At 47.2% G+C, this 23,099-nt stretch overlaps 1 protein-coding gene across 3 annotated transcripts in view; it reads left to right on the top strand.

Moving 5' to 3' along the window:
* Window positions 1-23,099, top strand: part of ENGASE (endo-beta-N-acetylglucosaminidase) — a 225,859-nt gene that overhangs the window by 112,547 nt on the left and 90,213 nt on the right. For all 3 annotated transcript variants that reach the window (XM_078653981.1, XM_078653980.1, XM_078653982.1), the window contains exons 3-4: window positions 21,062-21,263; window positions 22,704-22,852. In XM_078653981.1, coding sequence (XP_078510107.1) covers window positions 21,169-21,263; window positions 22,704-22,852 — 244 coding nt within the window. In that variant the 5' untranslated portion in view covers window positions 21,062-21,168. The remainder of the gene's footprint in view (window positions 1-21,061; window positions 21,264-22,703; window positions 22,853-23,099) is intronic.

Consider the following 23,099-nt stretch of genomic DNA (forward strand, 5'->3'; position numbering starts at 1 on the left):
CATCTTGTCTGTCACATTCCAATCCCCTCCACACACAACAGCCGACGGCGGTAGGGCATACACCTTGTTCCATAGATCAATATAGAAATCTGGATCGTCTACATTTGGGCCGTAGATATTCACCAACGTTATTAACGTGCCATAGAGTTTCCCCTGTATAATTATGTATCTGCCCTCTTTATCAACCTCTTTATACATCAAATCAAACTGCACATTTTTCTTGATTAAGATCATGACCCCTCGTGCATAGGAGGAGTAGTCCGTCGCCACTCGCACTCCCGCCCATTGCTTAGCCACGGCTTCAATTGCTTTCCCCCGGAGGTGTGTCTCCTGAAGAAAGACCACCTGCGCCCCATGTTTAGACAGAAAGGACAGCATTTGTCTAGATTTCTGCGGCCTATTCAGACCTCGCACATTCCATGTTATCCAACAGAGCTTCCCACTCTCAGCCATAAGGTCCGTACATTCTATAATCCATCAGCCTGCACATGGAGCCCACCCCCCAACGGTAAATGCCAATCCAGTAGCAACCCAGCAAACAGTGAATTATGATCATCATCCATAGAGTATCACGTGGCATCATCCCTCATCGCGAAATCCCAGCCCTCCCCGTCGCACACACACTCACATGACAACGTATCCATCTGAAACCTTTGAACTTCTCCCATCCTCCCCCCACCCACTTCAGCTCCCCCAACCTGCCAAAGCCATCCCCGACTCCCCAACCTCCCAACCAAAACCCCTATTCGGAGCACATCGTGGGGAACTCCCATAAGTGGGGGCGTAGAGGTGCCCGACTTCCACTAACAAGTGTAGTAGAAGAGGATCGGAGTAGTCAGTCAGATCTCCGCCCCAGTGGACCAAGCCCCCCGGCCCATATTACAAAATGCAAGATAACAGCTGTAAATCCGGTAATAGTCTCAGTAGCCATTCGTAGCCACCCAACAGCAATCATAACAACTCAATATCTAACAGTGACCTTACCCACGTTCCACCCCTCTAACAAAGGAGCCAGAGTGACACACACCCAGTCCTATTCCAGAGGGTAAGCGTCATAGAGCACCTCAAGCAAATACAGTAACCGGTTATTCAAACGCTATATCCCCTTAATCAGTGTACAAAGGGCCATCCCAGCGCCCTCTTCCAGTCCGGTCCCCGCCTGCAAACAGCAACCACGTAGTCCACAACATCCAAACTCAAGAACAAAAGATCAGTGTTCATCCATGTGTTCATCTACGCCGCAGCATACTAGACAAAGGGCAATGTCTGTGCCATCCAGAGACATCCGATCACTCAGCCTCTTCCAGAATTTCTTCCTCCCTGTTCTGCGCCGCATTTGCGTCCCTTTTCCTTTTCTTTTGCTTTTTCGCATAATCCATAGCTGCCTTGGACGAGGTGAAGATTTTATTATCGGGCGGTGGACCAATCCGGAGTCTGGCGGGATATAGCATTGCATACGGAACGTCCTCCGCCCTAAGTAGTTGTTTCACAGCCTGAAATTCTTTTCTCGCCGTTTGCACCGCCACAGTAAAGTCGGGATAGAACTCCAGTTTACTGCCTTGCCAGTCTATGGTGCCCTTTTCTCGCGCCAGCCGAAGGATCACGTCCCTGTCCTTATAATTCAATATCCGGGCGATAACTGGTCGCGGTGCCGCCCTGGACACCGGTCTCTTAGCAAGAGAACGGTGCGCTCGTTCCACTATGAACACACGAGAAAGTTGTTCGGCTCCAAAAATGTCAGTGATCAGCTGCTCCATGAAGTCTTCCATGCGACCAACATTTGTGGACTCTGGCAGGCCCGTGACGCGGATGTTGTTGCGTCTGGACCTCCCTTCCAACTCCTCGTTCTTGGCCTGTATAACTGCCAGGACGCGCTCCATGTTAAACACTTTCGTAGTCACTGTGGTCAAGCCTTCCTTCGTGGCAGACACCCTCTGTTCCACCTCCCCCATCCGCTCATTTTGTCTATCAAATTGGGTGGCCATGTGGTCCAATCTGTGATTAACTGCCTCCATGGTGCCTTCAATGGATTGCAATGTTTTCTGCATAGCCACAAGGACCCCCTCCAAATTCGGCGTGCCGCCCGTTGCTCCAGCAGAGTCGGAGACCGGCGGATCCTGCGTGGTGGACATGGTGGCCTTTTTCGCTTCAAACACCAACTTAGGCTGATTTCTTTCAGTCCTGCCCATGACGCAGCCCACACAGCAGCACCCAATACAGTGGCAGCACAGTATTATACAGAACCCCAGAGTCCAAAGGAGATAGTGCGCTTAGAGTCGTCTCTGTCGTGTACCCCGCTGTGAAGCGCAGGCAGCACAGGCCCAGTCTTTTCTTCTAAGGCGCCAAAGGTATATCTCCAGGCCGCTGCGTCCGTGTCCTGTGGTCTCACCTATTCTTACAGCGTGCGCGAGGCGCACAAGGCCCACCAATCTTTAAAAAAAAATGGCCCACTCAATTGCAGCTTGATCGCGTGTATGCAGTAGGGGTCGTCATTCGCACCTCAGCCCCTCAGCTCGCATTAGGCAGTGCAGCAAGCGTCTTTCAATCAGTATGTCACATAGAACGCTCTCCCCGGGGAAGCCGTGTACACTCCGCGATCCAGCGCTCCCTCCGTCGGCTCTCTCCGACCCGCCCCGCCCCCACCAGCCACAGTTTGCGCGGCGCGGCCTAGTGCGGCCCAGTGCCACCTCTGCAGCCTCGGGCTATCCCAGGCCGCCACCCCACTCACCACAACCGGCGGAAGTCGGACCGAGCCCTGCCGTCTCGCAATCACCACCGCTGGCCAGCCGCTCCTCTCCGGCAGTCCAAGACACCAAGGCAACGCTCGATCTGCAGGCAGTCACCACAGCTGCAGTTTCCTAGGTCCCGCACCGCCGCAGTCCCCGGGAACAGCCTCTGTTCTCGATCTTCACAATGGCGGATCCCCAGCCGGCAGCTCGCTTGCCGCTTTCAGCTCCTGGGACAGTCCAGTCAGCTAGATTACCGGCGCCGATCGGGCACCCAGCAGTACTCCGTAGTTGGCCGCAACACTTGGCCCTTCACCAGGGCGGATTAACCAGGATAATTAAAGGATGTCGATCCGATCTGGCGGAGCCTCACATATGTGCGGCCACCTTGCCTGGCGCCCTCTAGCGCCCCGTACTGGAGCATTCTTAAAGCATTTGTGGAGAGTCAGTGTATAAGGTATGGGAAAGGAGACAGCAGTCCGTTTAGATGTGCAATGGCCGCCTTTTGTTTTCGTTCTCCTATTTTGTACTGTCCAGTATTGCTACCACTCTCTAGGTGGAAGGAGACAAATCTGCCCCCACAGTCTTGGTGGAAGGTGTGGGGAACCTGGAGACTCTGGCTTCTCAGGGCCAGCCTTTTGCTCTTCTGACGTTGCTTCTCCCAAAGGGTTGACCAATGCGAAGGCTTGCTCTCCTATTGCGCCTGCATTTCAAATTGTGGAGTCTCCCAGCTGGACACCCTCCTGACCACCACCATCACCTAAAGACAAAGAGTGTTGCTGACATGCCTGAGACAGCATGCACAAATGTCCAGAACTACCACGATCTAGTCTATGGATACACAAACTACAAGACCAGTATAACGGAAGGACTGACACTCTTGATCAGTGTTCCAGACTTCTCACACTTCAGTTCACACAGATTATAAAAGCTTTGCGTAATGCAATGCTCAAACTAATGCAATGCAGAGAACTACAAGCACTATGAGGTGACATGATGGTTTAAAGAGGAGAAAAATTACTAGATGTGCATGTCTGGAAAGCACTTTTGCAATACACATAGTAGGAAACTGCCCTGGTGTGCATTTTTAGGTCTGGTCTTAGAGACAAGTTTTGCTGTCTCATCAGACTATTGCTTTAAAAAAATAAAATCATGCATAAGGTACCTACATAGTTGGGCTTTTTGTCAGCGGGATTTATCCTTTAGTCTGTTGAACTGTCATTCACATTTTGCTTCTGCTCACCACAGCAGACTGCATGGAGCAATGGGTTAGCCCATATTGCCTATAGGCCACTTCACTTTGAGTAACTGTACAAAGCTTCAACACATTGCTCACATTGCTTAAAAATAGTTATTTTCCCTTCGGTCACAAAGCTCTTTCAAATAGATTTTTTTAAATATTAGTTTTTCATAATAGCTTGAGAAAAGCTGCTATTTATTTTGCCTGCACTGCAGGTGCCCATTTAAATGACGATTTATTGCCCATCTCCTTTTGCACAACAAATTTTATTGGGTTTTTGCCATAAATCGGGACCGATGTGGCCCGTATACGTATACAAGACATTATTATAGAAAATCCCATGAACAATAATAACACATAAACCTGCACAAGTCTAAGTAGTCACTCTAATTATGGAAAAAATTCAAATGTATTGTTTTCCTAAATAGTGTTGTGTTGCTCGACTCTTTTGAAGATTCTGAGTCATGCACAGCAGAGACAATTGATCCAGACTAAGCGCTAGCAGACGGACTTTTTTCAGGAGATTTTGAAAATCCGCAGCATTTAATAAAGGATTCTATCTTTACCTACTACCATGATAATAGCCCATACTATGCCAGAAGGCCAGTGTAAGGTAGCGAAACATGTGTTGGCTGTTGAATGTTTCTATTTGTTTCGCTGATCTATGATACGTCTCTGCTGTACATGAAAAGTGTCAAGCATCACAACACTATTTAAGAAAGCAATAAATCTTAATTTTTTCCATAAAAAGAGTGACTACTTTGACTTGTTCTGGCACATCTGAAGCTCAGTACCAATGGGGAAAGGGTCTCCCATTGTCAAGAACAAGTGAACCACACCATATATGCTCTATCGACGCAGGGTTGCTAAGGATCTGGACCCATTACCCCCCCATTCTTTGACCACATAAATCTGCACATTGCCTACCGACCTATCACCCTCCCATCCACCTTAGATCATTGACAATGCCTCTATGCAGATATAACGCCAGACTCCATTCAGTTCCATGAGTCCAAATTGCCTTATTTCGGCATCAAGTTCAAGATCTACAGTGTGAACAGGGACCAGGACTATACCGCTATAATCCACCAACCGTAGCCGTTATGTTTTATAATGGACTGATGATAATTAAGGAAATGAGCAGCATTATTCTTTGGATTTTGGGAAGACAAATCAAGGATGGACTTTTGTACGCTCCTTTTCTTCTAAAATTGGATCAGAATAATTAGATTATCCATTTCAGAAGCCTATCACAATGTTAATGCCGGTAGGGAAAGGACTTGTGGGAGAATTAGTGCAAGGAATTCTTTGTTTGAATGTACTGCATTAAAACTCTTTAAAAAGATTTGGTCTCTAAGTTACATTCAACCAACACATCTGTAGGACAATTAATTCATTCAGCTCTTTGTGACACCCAGTAATGCTCCATCTGCTCCAGAGCCTAATATGTGAGGGTAAAGGCAGACACGCATAGTTTCCACATTTCAAGCTATAGAACTACCTCCTTGTAATCTTTTTATAAGATGTGTACTTCTGAGGATCCATGTTGGGCTCCTGGCCAGTACGAATTACCTCTTGTCTGGGTGAACCAAAGATGGGACCTCTCCTACAGGCTGCTAACCAGAAACTTGCAAAAACAACAATTGATGGACAGAATGCAGAACAATGTCATACATTCACCCCAGTACAGAGATCTGGGCCTAAATCCATCGTTTTTTTGCACTCCACACCACCCCAGGTCAGACATGGCTATATGCAAATCAGCCTCGACCCTGTGCCTCATGGGAACAGTCCAGTCCGAACTGCCAAGCCATGTCTTTCCTGGACCGGAATCAAGCATCCAAGGACCGGTTTCTGGCTATCAGCCTTCATCAGCCTGGATAGCTTGACTCCAGTGGTGTGGAGAGCATGGGACTCACGTCTGAGCATACCCATCCCACTCGGGGTGACAAATGCAAAAACAATTATTGATGGACAGAATGCAGAACAATGTCATACATTCACCCCAGTACAGAGATCTGGGCCTAAATCCATCGTTTTTTTGCACTCCACACCACCCCAGGTCAGACATGGCTATATGCAAATCAGCCTCGACCCTGTGCCTCATGGGAACAGTCCAGTCCGAACTGCCAAGCCATGTCTTTCCTGGACCGGAATCAAGCATCCAAGGACCGGTTTCTGGCTATCAGCCTTCATCAGCCTGGATAGCTTGACTCCAGTGGTGTGGAGAGCATGGGACTCACGTCTGAGCATACCCATCCCACTCGGGGTGACAAATGCAAAAACAACAACAACAACAAAAGATGGATTTAGGCCCAGATCCTTGTACTGGGGTGAATGTATGACATTGTTCTACATTCTGTCCATCAACTGTGTTTTTTGCAATTTTCACCCCGAGTGGGCTGGGTATGCTCAGACGTGAGTCCCAGGCTCTCCACACCACTGGAGTCAAGCTATCCAGGCTGATGAAGGCTGATAGCCAGAAACCGGTCCTTGGATGCTTGATTCCGGTCTGGGAAAGACGTGGCTTGGTAGTTCGGACTGGACTGTTCCCATGAGGCACAGGGTCAGAGCTGATTTGCATATAGCCAGTGTCTAACCCAGGGTGGTGTGGAGTGCAAAAAAAGATTGATTTAGGCCCAGATCCTTGTACTGGGGTGAATGTATGACATTGTTCTACATTCTGTCAATCAACTGTGTTTTTTGCAATTTTCAACCAGAAACTTGGCAAGTATCTTTGTATTGCAGGTCAGGAGAGATAATGGTCCATTATAGGCACATCTGCGCAAATCTTTCTCAGGTTTTGGCAACACACACATGTAAGAGTGCTCCTCATAGGCTGGATAAAACGAACAAACAATATCCCAAAAGTTATCAATATATAGAAAATTAAACATGTATGCCAAAGGCATTACTTGCAAGGAAAAAGGGTCCCAAACTGGTTTATGGGTCTTACTCCTGTAGTATCTTACTACTTCCTTATAGACTGGGGCTTCAACCCTCCACCGAGTGCTTCTCTATAAGGAGGAACAAGATGAGGGACCAACTTTTCCAAGAAGTGCTGGTAAACCTCCTTCCTGACATGGTCAGCGACGGCTACCGCCCCCCTCCCTGTGGACCCCCATTAACCCAGGACACACTGACACGAAACATGATTGTCTTTGGAAGGCGGGGGATCGCAAGACCCCCCGGCCGTATTTATTAAGATACAAAATAATAAAATTATTAAACAAAAGATAAAGTTTTATGCAAAATTATTCAGGGACATTAGATACAACCATATCAACAAGCATGATATGCTAACCTTAACAAGATTCTAATACAGCTTGTTTCCTAACCGAATCTAACATCCTCCTCTGAAATTTTTGCATACTAACATTACTGGCCATATGGCGAGGTCCTAACCGGTGTCAGGTCCTACTAGCTGCGCCCTTACTGCAGGTGCGCATGCGCAGCCGAGCCCATTAATTACTCGGTCCACGCCGTGAACTCCATTTACCCACTGAAGGAGGGCCCTTACTCGCGCCATTCGCTGACGTCATGAGTACGCGCGGGGTGGCTACCAGCCATAAGGACAGCGTGACTCTCCTACCCGCGCCCCTTTGCAGCACCAGTTATACCTGCCCCTGAAGATCTGGGAGGGGCCAGTGACCCCTCCCCCTGGGCGGACACCTCCAAAGGATGATGCCGCCCCCTCAGACCTTAAAATAGCTGCTCACCGGTCATGACCTTACCGCCACAGGCCAGAATTGTTGACCGACGATCTGGCCTCCCCCTTCCTACTCCTAGAAAGGTCATGATCGCCTCGCAAATCCCTCTAGCCATGGCACTATGTTATTAGATCACAGGATGTTCCCTGCCTCGGTTAAGTATACCCAGTCTCGTAGCTAGGAATGTTCACCCCAAAATGCACCCATGAGGGATCGTCTGCAACCGGGGGGCTCGAAGTAATTTGTCCAATTGCGTGTTGATCCTCTTCACCGAATGATCCCACGCCCTGACTGAGTCCCCCCCCCCCCCCTCGCCACTGCCACCGAGGTATAAGTTGCGACCAACCTACCGTGCCACTCGACATGGCCACCCACCCTGCCATGGAGATGATGTCCTCTATAAGGATGCGCCCGCCTAGTTGGCTAAATCATTCTCCCCCAGGTGAAGTATCCCCACTGACGGGGGGGGGGTGAGGGGGGGGGGTTGCTGAGATAAGGTTCCCGAAACTAAATACTGAACTGGCTGGGGCATAAGCCCCCCCCTTACAAAAGAAGGAACAGAAAAACCCCTTTCGCTCCGCCCTTTACCTACATTCACCTGCAAGAAAATTATGTTTAGCGCGCTTCACAAAAGAGCGGCCCACAATCCCAGTCACCAATGTCTGCTGATCCTCTTTCCGCTTGTGTTGAGCTGTTGTAGTTCCTTGGCGAATTCCTCCCCCGCTTGACAGGTTTGAGAAGCTGACGTCTGCGTCCCTTTGGCTGTCCACCTGTTACGGTTGTTGCGGCGTAGACACTCCCCAAGTCCCCGCCAAGGACCCGGCCATAGATAAATGGAAAAAAAAGACACACACCAACCATTAGTGTTATCTGGCCTCCTGCAATAACTACAGTACACATGCCTGTATTACATTGCCCTCACATGCTAGGTCCTGGCTAAAACTAGTGCCAGATGCATTCCCATTAACACTTCCAACTGCCAGCGTTTCACCTAGCATCAGTCTGTGTCCCATGTGGGATGTGAATTAGTGTTAGGGAGAGGGTGCCCAGCAATATGACCTTCATTAAAATTGGACACAGTGTGAAGTGCGGTGACACAGCGCATTCATGGTTACAAATAATTCCGCCGCAGCACGTGCAGGAATCTACTGGTGAACCGAAGTCCCTATTCCTCTTCCCAACATCGTCCCAGAGATTAAAAGCAGGCACCCTACTAAGGGAACTAATCCTATCATTGCACCTGCAAAGTGCGTGGGATATAGACAAGGGTTTCCTAATGGCATAGCCTCGCTTGCCTACCCCTGCCCTCACTTACCATGTCCGTTTTGGAAAGCGGCTCCCGTACATGGTACTCTCAGCAACAGTATCACACTGTATTTCGGACTCCCCCCTAATAATCAATGAAACAAGAGTCTTTTACGTATCCCTGCTTTCCCGAATTGAATACCTCGCTAGGCCACGGTACTATTCGTCTTCTAATTGAAATCCTCCAGTCCCTTGTTTGGTTTTCTGGTTTGAGTTGCACAGAACGTGGTTAGCCTAGAGAAGTTTCCAATATTGCTTATAACTATCAATCCCGGTATCCCTCCCGGTACGACATTTTGCTTTGGCTTTCGGTAAAATACACTCCAAGCCAAGCTGCCCTCGTTAAAGCCCTCAGAGAGGTAGAACTCTGTCCCTACCCAAGGTAGCACCCAGTGTACGTGTACACAAGACCTGTCCTCTATGATAACACAAACTTTAGGGACAAGAAATAACGTGCTGCAAGAATTATGCTATAAAAGAAACAGACATATGTGGGTAGTTTGACAGTTTAGCTGGACAGCGGCTCCCATGTAGAGCATTCCCAACATCAGCGGCACACTACGTTTCCTCACCTTATTAGATCACTTAAGAGGTACATCTCCGCCCCTACCCACGGGAGCCCCCCCAATTTAAGTGTAAACAAACTGAAATAAACATGCTGCAGAGAACACGCCATAAAAAAGGCCGTGAATTTTGGCTAGTTCTCAAGTTTAGGTGGGCAGCAGCCCCCGTATAGAGCACTCTCAACATTAGTGGCACTCTAGATTTATTCGACTCGTTAGTGCCCTCATAGAAGTATAGCTCCCTCCCTTCCCGAAGGAGCACCCAGTTCAGATCTACACAAAACCTATCCAGAGGTAAAGTGCTGCCTAGATCCTATTTCACACCTGGCTCTCTCTCCCATGATCAAATGTTTATATTTGGCTTGGAAGGGAGAGTGCAGTCCTACCCGCCATGGGTGGCGGCACTGTACAGATCAAATTTATATGCCAACGGGAGCATCGCATACTGCAGCACGCACACTTGAATAGTGTATCAGGGCTTTCTACTGGGTAACGCTAGTTAGATCCAGTGCTTAATTTGTCAGAATAGAAAAAATTGGGCTTGGGTCCTAGTCAGGCGGCCACAACAATTAGCCACACCCATTGCCCCCACCGGCGCTGGGCTTGACATGCTGCACTGCATGAATGATAGTGAATTTGGGCCAACCTGTGCAATAATGGACATGCCTCTTTTAGCATCAGAAAATAATATATATGTAATGAGAAAGGAGCCCTGTTGTAACGAACAACTAAATTAAACTGGTGGGGTATCCATTTTATTTCAAAAACAACTTGCCTTGCCCCTCTAAAATAGTCGAAAGAACCTATGCAAAGGCCACACAAGGGTGTGAAATTGCTGCCTCGCTTCATCACTCTTACTTAAAAAAATTCTAAACAGAATATTTCATGACACACCCCGCCCGCTAGTTGTGTCGCATTATAATACATTTTAATTTCCCATCTGGGTACCCGCCAGGACCGTGTGGGAAACCATGCCACTAATACAAAGGCAGTATGTCTGACCGGAATGCAAAGGTGAGTCTATATTGATTATCATTACCCACTAATGTATGAACAGAAACCTCACTGAGGAGCAATTATGAATCAAGAAAATGGATACTCCTCTGCTGAGCAGGAAGTTCGTGTTTTGTTTCAAGCACGGACCGTGTAGTGGCTAGCCAAGTTTACCATTCTTATTCATTAGAGAAATGAGACACTATGTAATATTTAATGTACCTTTGCCTAAACCGAACACCAGTACTGTGCACCACTCATCTCCAAATGTTAGGAGTTAATATCCCGGGCCCATGCCAGGGACCACATCACGCATGTGAAAGATGTGCTTTACGAGTGGTGACGTTATTGGCTCACTAGATGGCAGCATAGCCAGTTTAATCCAATCTATTGTATCACGAACGAATCTCACCACCTGTTATGATTGCCTCCGTACATCTTCATTAAATCATGCCAGTCTGTGCAGCGTTTAAAATTGCTACCTACGAAGCCTTGCCCAAAATGAGCAATGGAAAAGTGGAGTCCTATGTGGTAATACCCTCCATCTTAAATATCTGCTTTTTAGGCCAGCTGTATGCCCTAAAGTGATCCTACCCCGGGCAGCATTGCGCGTGGAATCGCAGTGTCTTTATTTATGCCTTTACATATAGCGCGGACTTTACCCGAAGGCGTCGGAGCGCCTCACGATAAGAACAGTAATGATACATGATGAGAACCTTCCACGAGAACATATTACAAAAGCAGACGTTAAGTTACGAGAGGTAATCGTGACAAATGTCGCTATTAAATACCTTACCTATGACCATTGGTAAATGTGTTAGCTTAATACCAAAACACTGTGTGTAAATGCCAAACACGCTCGTTGGGCATTTGATGATAAGAATTGCATATCTATCTGTTAATGTATGATAGGCTTTCAAATTAATACCATCGCAACATAGGCACCAAGAGCGTAAGTAAATGCAGACACCAACTGTGCAGCTTCAGATAGTAATACGCTATAATGTATACATGCTCAACAGGCAATCCCAGTAGTTATCTTTCGCCCCTCGCCTAATACCAGAGAATAGCGCAAAGTGTGCTCACTATGGGGATAGAACCTGTTGTGATTTTGTTACCAAGCCTGCCGAGTCTTCTTAACAGAACCCACCACCATGGGCACAGCATACCATCAATGGTATTCACAATCCCCGTCACAGGAGAGCTATGACCAGTACTTATGCCCTGGGCATACGATTTCACCCCCCTAACAGGCTTCAAATCCTATTTGTAGTGCGTCAATCACTTGCGGTCTCCCATCCAAGGCTTGCCCTGGTCGACCCTGCTTTACTTGCAGTAGCTAATGAGCTTCCCTGCTGACTCTTCAAACGCCCGACTCGACGAACACAGGTCTAACGCTAAACTTGAAGCAAGGCTGACAATTAAATTAACCCAGCACTGTCACCCAGAACTATTGCCCTGCTGCCACAAAACCTCCGTGTTATGCCCCAAGCAGCTTACTGCCCGTGCTTGCCTTCAGATTAGACTGTTTACCTCTACAGCACCAGTTGTATTATATGAGAACACATTGTCTTGTTAAGCTAGGCAAAGCACGAGGAGATGAAGTGACTCGTATCACAATATGTTCAGCGTCTTAGCCGAAACTCGCACCCGGTACCTTAAAAGTAGCTATACCCAGGATTGTCAGAAGTGGGATCTGCACCCACGCCTCCAAAGGAGACTCTGACCTGAATGCAGCGCCTTAGACCACTCGGCCATCGTGACTTAACATAAAAACAAAATGCTCCTCGGGTGCTAAATTAGCCTCACCACCGGGCCACCCAGCGCTCCTAACCCCGACTCGGTGCACGCTGCTATACCGCTGTTTATCAGGACAAATGCAACGATACATGGCGCTGTGTGCCCCACATGCGTTCCAGCCGAAACCAGACGAAACCACGGCACAGTCTGCCCAACGCGAGCTCAGCCTTTAAACCCCCGTGCCCCCCAGCGCTCCTCACAATACCTCAATCCTCCGTCCCTGACCAAGTTGCTTAGCTCCCACATGCCAGCTCTCGGCCACCTGGAAGCACTGCACCGGCTACATCCTCCAAGTACTTTCTTGCCGTGCGGAGCCAAAACGGACGGTTCTCGTTCGTGAATCGGCCACGCGACCACTCTTCCACTGTTCTCAAGCGTCGCTCCAGTCTCACCTGCCGAAGAACCTGCAAGGGGAAACAAAAAACAAAATTAGGAGGCCCCGAGCGCGGGGCACGACCAGTGTGGGGGAGCTTCCAGGCGACAAGGGGCCACCTGAGCGCTCCCCCCTCCTTTATCCTAGGATCGCGGGGAGGGGGCGACACGCCCCCTCCCCACGCCCCCTAGCCGCCCGCCCCCCCCGACCCGGAAGTCTGCACAACGCCTTCCGGGTCAGGGGTCGGGCGCCAGCCAGCCGGTGGTGCAGCGCGCACCCCCCGCGTCATCACTGGACGCCGGGAGGTCACGCCCCCACCACCGGGAGACAAGGGGAGAGGGGGGTCGCTGCGCCGCCATGCGGGCGGGGGGGCCCTTTCAAGTGCAAGCATCCATTTCTAGACCTAAGCGTCAGGGCGAAACTGACTGGTTGTGCAGTAATTGTACTGTGCACTCGCCTGCCCACTTTTCCTCAGCCTGTAATGGGTCTTTGCCTCATACACTCGGTAATTACGCACATATCTTGTTCCGTAATTGGATTGAAATTCATGTTTTATTTCTTTCTGACCAGTAACTCGCTTTTCTCACCATTTATGCCCTGTTTGCGGACAACTCTCCTATTTCTATAGACCTTCCGTTGCTACAAATCCATATCCTAAATGCATCCCAGACATGTTGAAAAGGTGTCATCAGCCTCAAATGCATATAAAAATATGACTGACTTTTGTGTTCTCTCTGGCCCCTTTAACTGTGTCTACTTAAAGAAATAGCAACCTTGAATACAGCTTTTCTGTTCTCTCGCTTCCCGAGAATAGTAGGAGTATTGATATTTCATACCTCATTAATACCTCGTGCCAGGTTAAATTCTACCCCTGATTCCTGAAGCAGACCCCAGGCTTTCAGGCTTCTACCTACTACTATTAATAGGTTTCCAGTAGTAGGCTCGACTAGCATAGTATCTTATATTTGTTTACAATTACTCCCTCAATTTTTACTTGCTCGGATTCTTTACCTTTCATGTCAGCTCTTCAAAACAATGTGTTGTTGTTCAGTTCGTGTGCTCGTTAAGAATGGAGCACCTTGCGGGAAGAGTTAGTTACCAGACGTGACTCGTGTCTCAGTACGATGGGCCTCTCGAGTATTTGATGCTGTTTAGTTACAAAGGTACAGTCCCTTCTTCATGACTGGGTATAAGAGATACAATACTCCACTTCTAGTTTCCTCATGGACTTCATATGATTCATCCAGTCAGATTTGTTTCCTGCGGAAACGTGATATTTACATTTTCTTGTTTTAAGTACCGGGCTCCCTTTGCTTTTCAACAAACCTATTAATGTCGTATCTTTAACACAGTGCGACCTGCCATGCCCCAAACTTAATACATGTTGGCTTTATGTCTGCTCATTTCTTATTTTGGATGAATCCAGTCAAAATAACTATTTGCGGATACTATTTTCACACACCACAAGTACCCACTTATAGAGTCCGAGCATGAATGGTACTTTTATTTGGGTGGATGATCATCCTTTGAATAGCTGTACCTATATAAACAAGCCAATATGAATGCCAGCGGAGGGAAGCCATAGTTAGTCTTGCAACCACCTTCCTGGTTTCTCTTATCCCTGTGATCTCAATATAAATGTGCAATTTAGTGCATATGCGACATGCCTAATATGTTGCAACACCTTAAATGTTGACACCAATATCACACATGTATACTATTCCAGTTCCCCAGTGCCGGTTCTTGATTGTAGAAGGATCCGCACCCTATTTCAACCCCCCTTTAATAGCACTCTTTCAACAGTGACATAATTCATCCTCATTTGTTATATCCAACACATCAATGTATCCCTCGTGTCCACCTTGTTTAAAATTCAGTATGGAGCGCAAAAGAAAGCCTCTTGATTTCACAACTCGCCCTTTCCACTTCTATTGCAGCAACTCACAACTTTTTTTTGTCCCTAGCCAAAGAATGCAAATCATGATCGGCCTGCATGAAGCATTCGAGAGTGCCCTTTGCAGCAGAGTCCTGTGAGCTAGCTGCACAACCAGATGTTCTGTATCTGGACAATTCTTGAACAGCTCTCTCATAAGCCCTTCCACATAGGGCCACCTTTTAATTTTCTCATAATTCTTTGCAAAGCCAGTTAATTTCATGTTATTGCACATAGAGCGATCTGCCACGTACCATAGCTCACTGTTGTGGTCCTCCATTCATGTCACAAGTTCCATGCATTGCCCATTGTTTAATTGGACCTCATCCGTCACTTCCTACGTTCATCTTCGCCTTTCTCAATATTTTGAGACTAATCATGTTGTATACCTGATCCTGAAGTGTAATATTGCTCTGCATCAATCAATGAGGGGTTTGTTAAGCGCGGTTACTCATCCGTGAGGGTTTCAAGGCGCTAGGGGGGGAGGATGCGATATCCAATCCATCAAGGAGGGGGTCTGTCGAAGAGCAAAAGTTTTGAGGTTTCTTGCAAAGATGGGGAGCGATGTCTGTCTGAGGTGGAGCGGAAGGGCGTTCCAAGCTTTGGCCGCGAGAAAGAAGGAGCGCCTCCCAATCTGGTCTTTCTGGTGCTGGGGACATCGGCGTAGGAGAGCTAGGCTGATCGTAGGGTCCTTTGGGATGCGTGGAATTTGGGTCGGCTGCTCAGGTATGCTGGTCCGGTGCCTTGGAGGGCCTTGTGTACGTAGGTGAGTATCTTGAAGGTGATTCTCGCCTCGACGGGAAGCCAGTGGAGTGTGCGCAGGTGCTGGGAGATGTGGCAGTGTTTTGGCAGGTTGAGGATCAGCCTTGCGGCAGCGTTCTGGATGTTCTGTAGCTTGCGGGTGATGTTTTTGTTTATTCCAGTGTAGAGTGCGTTGCCGTAGTCGAGTCTGCTGGTGACCAGGGCACGAGTGACTGTCTTTCTGTGTTCAAGGGGGATCTATTTAAAGGTCTTACGAAGGAGGCGGAGGGTGTGGAAGCAGGAAGACGAGACGGAGTTGATCTGGTGGTCCAGTATTCTACCCAGGTTGTGTTCGTGGTCCGTGGGGGTTGGCGGGCTTTGTAGGGCGGGGCCAGCAGGTGTCACTCCAGGCATCAGGGTTTGGGCCCATGATGAGTACTTCTGTTTTGTTGGTGTTTAGTTGTAGGCAGCTGTTTTTCATCCATTTGGCGATAGCTTCCATGCCTTCTCGAAAGTTGTGTCTGGCGGTGTTGGGTTCGTTGGATAGGGAGAGGATGAGTTTGGTGTCGTATGCGTACGATACAATGTTGAGCCCGTAGGGTCTGACGATGGGGGCGAGCGGAGCCATGTAGACGTTGAAGAGCGTCTGGCTGAGGTAGGAGCCCTGGGGGACTCCGCAGTTGGTAAGTGTAGGGTCCGAGAGGAAAGGGGGGGAGTTGACCCGCTGCGTTCTGCCGGAGAGGAAGGAACGGATCCAGTCGAGGGCCTTGTCCTGTATTCCTGCATCGTGGAGTCTGCATACTAGGGTGCGGTGAGAGACTGTGTCGAACGCCGCTGAGAGGTCGAGGAGGATGAGGGCTACTGTTTCTCCTTTGTCCAGTAAGGTGTAGATGTCTTCTATTGCAGCGAGGAGGGGGGTTTCGGTACTGTGGATTTTTCTGAAGCCGGATTGAGAGGAGTCGAGAATGTTGTGCTCTTCGATGAATGTGGCGAGTTGGCTGTTGATGGCTTTCTCGATGACTTTCGCTGGGAACAGGAGCAGGGAGATGGGTCTGTAGTATTTGAGGTCAGTGGGGTCCACCGAGGGTTTCTTCAGAAGGGGGTTGACCTCTGTGTGTTTCCAGTCACCGGGATACGAGGAGGTCGCCAGGGAGCAGTTAATGGTGTGACGGAGCATGGGTGCGATGGTGTCGGTGGCTCTATTGAAGATGTGGTGGGGACAAGGGTCGTTAGGGGCCCCTGAGTGGATTGACTTTGTTGTAACGACCGCATTGTGACAGCATGCGGGGTGAAGATGCTTTACCGTCTAGGATAGCTTGTGATTTTTGAAGCACTTGCATTCAAGAGCATACTTCCACCTGAACTGGAGCAATCTTGCAATCGTCACTAGCTAAATCTGATGATGTGGAGGTGCTCCAGATCATACATTACCTGCTCACAATTCCAGTGTACTTCAGGTACATAGCAGCCCGCTCAAGCCGCATTATTCATATAGGCATTTGTGTGAAGTTTGATCTAGAGCGCAAGTCCCTGGTTATGCCTAACTGCAAAGGCCTTTGTTCGACTTCCCATGAATAGCATACGTATCCAGTTCATGCATATGATAGTCAGACCAGTACAGTTTAATTGTATGGATGTAATCATAGCAGGTTACAAAAATGTACTTCCTAAACAAATCGACAGTATTTTAAATCAAACCACTTTTAATCCTGGCTTACTAGCTCTTTATAATGAATTAAATAGGAAGTATATGAAATACCAGTATTTGTAAATTGCACAGCTACCTCCGAAGTGGTGTCCCGGCGCTGATGGCCGTCGGGAAGATTAAGCGAGCTATTGCCCAGAGTCACATGGTGCTGGGCTAACCTTCCGCCGGCACCGGGGATCGAACCGTGAACCCCGTGGAGCAGAGTCAGGCACCCTGGCCGCTGCGCCACACCTCTTCCACAGCAGTAAGGTTAAGATATATGAAAAGCTGCCAATCATAGAAGTGTCAGCGTAGTGTTTTTTGACCCAGGAGCACCAGATGATTTTTAGAAAATCTTTATTTCATACATTTTGATTCCCTAAGCTCTCATAGTTGATCAGGTGTTTGGATCCTTGCAATTACTGCACACTTTTGAGGCCAGAGATCTTGTCCTTCTCTCATTAAAAACTGGCTTCTACTAGCAGGTCTAGAAAGATCAAACAGTTCAGGCAATTAGACATTGTCCCTCGAACTTTCAATCACAATACAATTAAAATTAAGAGATTTCTGGTTACATTGCTCCATTTCCTGCTCTCTAATCAAGACGTGGTGTGCCAAACCTCATCCAGAGATAAAAATGCTTTTTCTCTTGTATTTGTTTTTATAGATAATTATGTCACAGTGCTCCAGCAACTCCTTAACACAAGATTCTGAACGCCACTCTCCCAGGGGTTATCCTAGCAATTACTCAAGCTTTAACAAAGGACCAGTGACATGTTTAACCAAACAGCCTTCCTTATAAGAATTCTCCCACATTCTGTCATCTTAATGGCCTCATACAGTGCTTTAATATGGAACTGCCACAGTAAGAATGAATAATTCTTCTTGTTCATCAATGAGCTGAATTCTGAGAGAAAGGCCTCTCTCAGTCATCAGCTTTTTACCGCAAGCACAGCCAACACATTTAAGCGCTACGGCTACTACACCCAGGCTAAAATCTCAGTGACACCAGGCAAGTCCTTTTAGGCTCTCAAACCAAACTGTGTAAAATACATCGTCAACCTTAATTAAAGTGGTAATTAAAGTGGAGGAGCAACTCAACCACAACGTTTTTCTTCCTAAAGGGGCTGCTAGATTACTGTGTTCCTGTGTGCTTAATGCTATGTGCGATGGGCCCCAGAGATGAAGTGATACTATAATAACGCTCTGAGATTTGGGGAGTAAAAACTATATTTTAATGATGTGTGGTGTCCAACTTTGGTTTTGTGTGAAGCATATTCCAACTCCCATCATTGGGAATTTGTCTCCGACCATCATTAAAATTATTTTGTTGACATTTATCTCCAGTTTATTCGCAGAGCAATAATTACTAAATAGCATTAAGACGATCAAGAGCAAAATTTAGTCCATGCTAATAGTTGGTTTCAAAGGCGAAGAGTGCGTAGGAGCTTTCTACCATAAGAACGCTATAGGAATTCTGGCTTTGCTGTATTTGTATATCAAAAGGGCAAAGATAGTTTGTTGTGACTCTGTAAAAGTCAAGGATGTGTTGTCCTTGATCGGCTGTGCTGGAATCCCTTCCGAGTTCCTGTACAATTGTTGCAATCAATACATCTCTAAGTAGTTCCGACCAGGGTGCCGTTTCCAGATTGCACCACATGTGTTTTTTTGCAGGGGTTGTGTGTCCAGGTCATGGCAAGACAATGATTATAACTCGTTGGCTAGGGTGATACAGGCAATTCATTCTTCTTGTCCCTGAATGTCCATGATCCCCTGCAAATGTGAGCCCACATAATTAAGTTTTAGCAATTTCAAAGTTTTTTGCTTTTTTTTTTTTTGTCTGGGGAGTTTTGGTGATGGATTCATTGGCTAACGTAATGTACTTGGACACATTGAGAAGTGCCCAAGATTTCTGGCAGTGTGGTGAGCATGATCAGTGAAGGAGGTGGTAGGGAACTTACATATAGACTGACACAGTAAATAGTGCTCACGCACCAATATCGAGTGAGTGCTGTAACTTCAAAGACGGATAGAACTTTAGTTTACAGAGCTGTATAAAGAAGAATTTCCTGATAGAAACTTGTAACAATTTACCTTATGTGCTGGTAGCTGCAGGCTCCTCTGCGTGAACCCATCTCACACCTTGGTATTCAGCATGCTAATTGATCCTTTAATTTAACTGTCCTGGACCTTATTAAGTTCTGATCGGTGTCTTATGAAGTCCAGAATCTAGTGACCCTAACTACTTGCTCTACAATGTGAGGCCTTTCTTTGCGCCTTGTGACGGTGGCTGCTTACCAGCCATTATCTTAAGTGAATACTGTTCCTTACTGGTATCCCAAGTAGATAATATGACACTCCCTTTCGGGCACTTGACTATCCTTAGCGAGGGTGAGCAGTCAAGGTTTACTCTAGGATTTTGCAGGGGTTAGAAACTCTGATTATGTAGTACAGTAAGTACCATTGTCTGTCTTTAAAGTCTAAACAGTGCTATAACTTGTATTTACAAAGAGCAACTAAAAATAAGAGGCACACAAAAAACCTACTACAGAAAGCACCATAATTGGCTCTTGAATGTTCGTGCAGCTTCTCCTCCAGTAGAGCTAGATTTCTTGAACATAGACCCTATGTTCATTGTTATCCTTTTGTTCTGTTTACTTTGTCTGAGGCAACTTCGAAACTTGTCCGATCTTTTACTAGTTAGCTTACTCAATGTTCTTGCTCTACTATGTCTCTTCTTTTATTTAATTGGATTTGACTTTGGGTCAGAGGATAGACCGCTCAGTGGGCTGAGCTGAAGCCTCAGCTGTAGAATTCTCAGCACCAAAATATAGTTAATTCAGGAAAAGGCAGACAAAAGGACAAGGGTCACACTCCGTGAAGTTGGTTCAGAGATGATGATCCTACTAAGCCCCAACTACTGGTGTCGGGTTTGTACAAAATTCAGTAAAGTTCAAAAGCCAGTTAAGCTCTATTGATTTCTAGTCTCGCAGTCCTTGAGTGTGTATTAGTCCGGCATCTACTATAAAGTCTACTGGTTGGTATTGATATTTTCCAAGAGCTTTACCCATTTTTATGCATAACGGGATTGTAGGTTTGAGGCTTAACTGCGACTCGAGCGGTCTTTGTTACTCCGGTCATTGCTGGTTCTCGTCAGATTGGCTACCATGATTTTGTTAGGTCAAGTGAAACCTGGTTACCCATAGCATATACATGCCTCACACCGCTTCCTCACATGACACATCAATGGGGAAGGCAAGTTTTTTCATTTATAGGGAGGGGGCTGAATCGATTTTTCACTATATGTAATAGACGAACTCCCAACAGTGGTGCAGTTTAAAAGGCATATCTAGTAATCGTTGCTTGCACTAGCAGTTACCTTTAAGCCTGGGAGGATGGTATAGCAACAACTTTCACTGAGAAGGGGGTTACATTATGGGTGGCTTGACGTCAAACATCGATGTAAACGAACGAGCACCTATTGGACTTGCCTAATTTGTATGTTCCCTGCAGGAAAATTGAAGGTAGCCCAGAAAAGCATACATCAGGGCCACACAACTTTTAAAATAATTTCTGAGGAATTGGTTCCTCACATATGACGGCTAATAAAGGCTTTCCAGAGGTACATATAGAGGTTAGGAGCAAGAGCAGCGTGATTGATGTTACTGAGCCAATGGACGTTGTACTTGAGAAGCAAAATAATTTCCAGGTAGAATTTGCAAAGTAGTGATGTTTCGAGGAGTAGAGAGAAGGGGTTTGATGTTGCGCATTAGTTTCTGGATGTGGGATGTAAGCAATGAGATTATGTTTATGTGGTGTTTGTTTGATTTGGCCTTGCGAAAGGCATTGGTCCGTATCCTGTAGGCCTCTAGGGAGTGGGATGGTTGACATTTATGTAACATTGAGTGCATATGGGTTTTCAGTATGTGGACCCCAGGCATAATCCAGGGCTACATGCTCATTCTACTGTTCTCATCTTGTTCTCTTCAGTACGGCATCATGACAGAAAAACCACTGAGCCAATCAGTTTCTACTTTTCAAATTTGGAGGACCTCTTATCATGGAAGCCCAGTGCCCAGGATGCCTTCAACGTGGCCATGGTGCCTCTGGCCAAACGCCTACCTCTCCTTCAGAGCAAGAGACCCAGGACCTTAGTGTGCCATGACCTTATGGGAGGCTACCTGGAGGACAGGTAGGTCTGGCTTAAAGCATGGCAAAGAAGGGTGTGAAGGTTGAAATGGACAACCAGGAGATTCTGTGCACGCCGGGGTCTTTAAGGGGATTTAAGAGGAGCATACATGGGTAAGAGAGGTTAAGGTTGATAAGCAGTAGATTGACAGGTTTCTTTGAAAGCTGTTACTAATTTGTTCTTGATGGGTTACTGGTGTCTGGCTGATAACTCTATGGGTTGACTGGTAGCTCTAGTGGCTGACAGGTAGCTGTGAGGGCAGTGGCGGCTGGCTTGTACCGAGGGTGGTGAGGTGGCAGGGTGGTGTGAGATCACGATAAAAAAGAAGAAAATAAATTCACTTATACCCGCAACACAACATCCTCCTCCTTCCAGGAAGCTCCAGATGCGGGAAACTGCACTACCCAATCCTGGCTCTGCCCTCACAGCATGAGAGCAACGCCAGGTTTGGATAGAGCGGCCTCTCGCAGCGCTCCTAAGAGCACTGGATATATGTGAAAAAGAAAGTCACTCTAACGGGATGGATATATGCAATGAAAAGTCAAGCCCACTTTTTATTTGAGGCTACTCGTCTTCTGTGTATATTTATATATTTGGAAAAAAAGTTTAATTTTGAACTCCATAAAAAAGTTCTAAAGGGTTATAATGGCTCCGCCCCGTTCCTTTGTTCTCCTAAGAGCACTGGAGGCCTGCGCTTTCTCTAATCTAGCTGTGTAAGACATCTAGGCTAAATAACTTTAAAATGCGCATGTCTGGCTGGCAGTCCCAAGACGGCCAGCCAAAGAGACATGTGCATTTTAAAGCGCACAGCTCCCTGCTGTCGTGGCCGCACTCGCCCAATTCTGACTCTTAGTTCGGGACAGAGCAGTTGCTGAAAAATAAAACGGTAATAAATAAACTTTATTATTGTTTTATTTTTCAACTTTGGAGCTTGTGGGGCGACGCTCCTCTGCTCAATTGCAGGAGCTGCCCCTGTGTGAGGGCAGCCCTTCGTTCTGGGGGCAAATTGGTATCTCTTAGGGTTGGCTAGTAGCTGACAAGCAGCTCTGTGGGTAGGGCAGCAGCTCTTGGGGACTTTCCTGTAGCTTTGAGGGTTGGCTATTGTTTTGAGGAAATCAAGGTAGCTATAGGAGCTAGTGGCCATTTCTGGGGTTTGGCCAGAAGACCTGTCTGTTTTTGTCTCTCATCCCTGATGTTAATCCACAGACTCTTTGGGATTTGGCCAGAGACTTCTGATGTTTGACCATTAGCTTTAAAGTTTGGTTAGTGGCTGTTGGGTTTGGCTGGTAACTCTGAGTTCCTGCCGGTGGAGCTAAGGGTTGGGTGGTAGTCTCGAGGTTGGCTGGTACCTCAGAGGACCAGCTGACTGGGGGTAAGGTTTGCCTATTCACTTGTATGATCCATTCTCTGCAGTGGTAAATTCTTGACTCCTCTTCCATGCAGGTTTATTCAGGGCACAGATGAGCCACACCCCTACGCCTTCTATCACTGGCAGTACATCGACATCTTTGTTTACTTCAGTCACCAGATGTTCACGTTGCCCCCTGTATGCTGGACCAATGCTGCCCACCGGCACGGCGTCTCTGTCCTCGGTAAGTGTGCCTCTTGGACATTCCCGTATCGCCGCTGATGCCCTGGTTTGTGTTACCTAGAGGGAAGCAGTCCTAGGGGTTGTGAAGTTTTTTGTCACATTTTATGAAAGCCTTATAAGTCACGGGTCATTGGAGACCCAGGTCTTGACTTCATGGACCTTCGCCCAGGCAGTGTGCATAGCTGTCACTTTCTGGAGCTTGTAACATCCGTTAAAACCACAATTGTCGGAGTGTAGTCCGATCCTCG

The sequence above is a fragment of the Lissotriton helveticus genome, chromosome 7 (assembly GCF_964261635.1).
Source record: "Lissotriton helveticus chromosome 7, aLisHel1.1, whole genome shotgun sequence".
Lineage (NCBI taxonomy): Eukaryota > Metazoa > Chordata > Amphibia > Caudata > Salamandridae > Lissotriton > Lissotriton helveticus.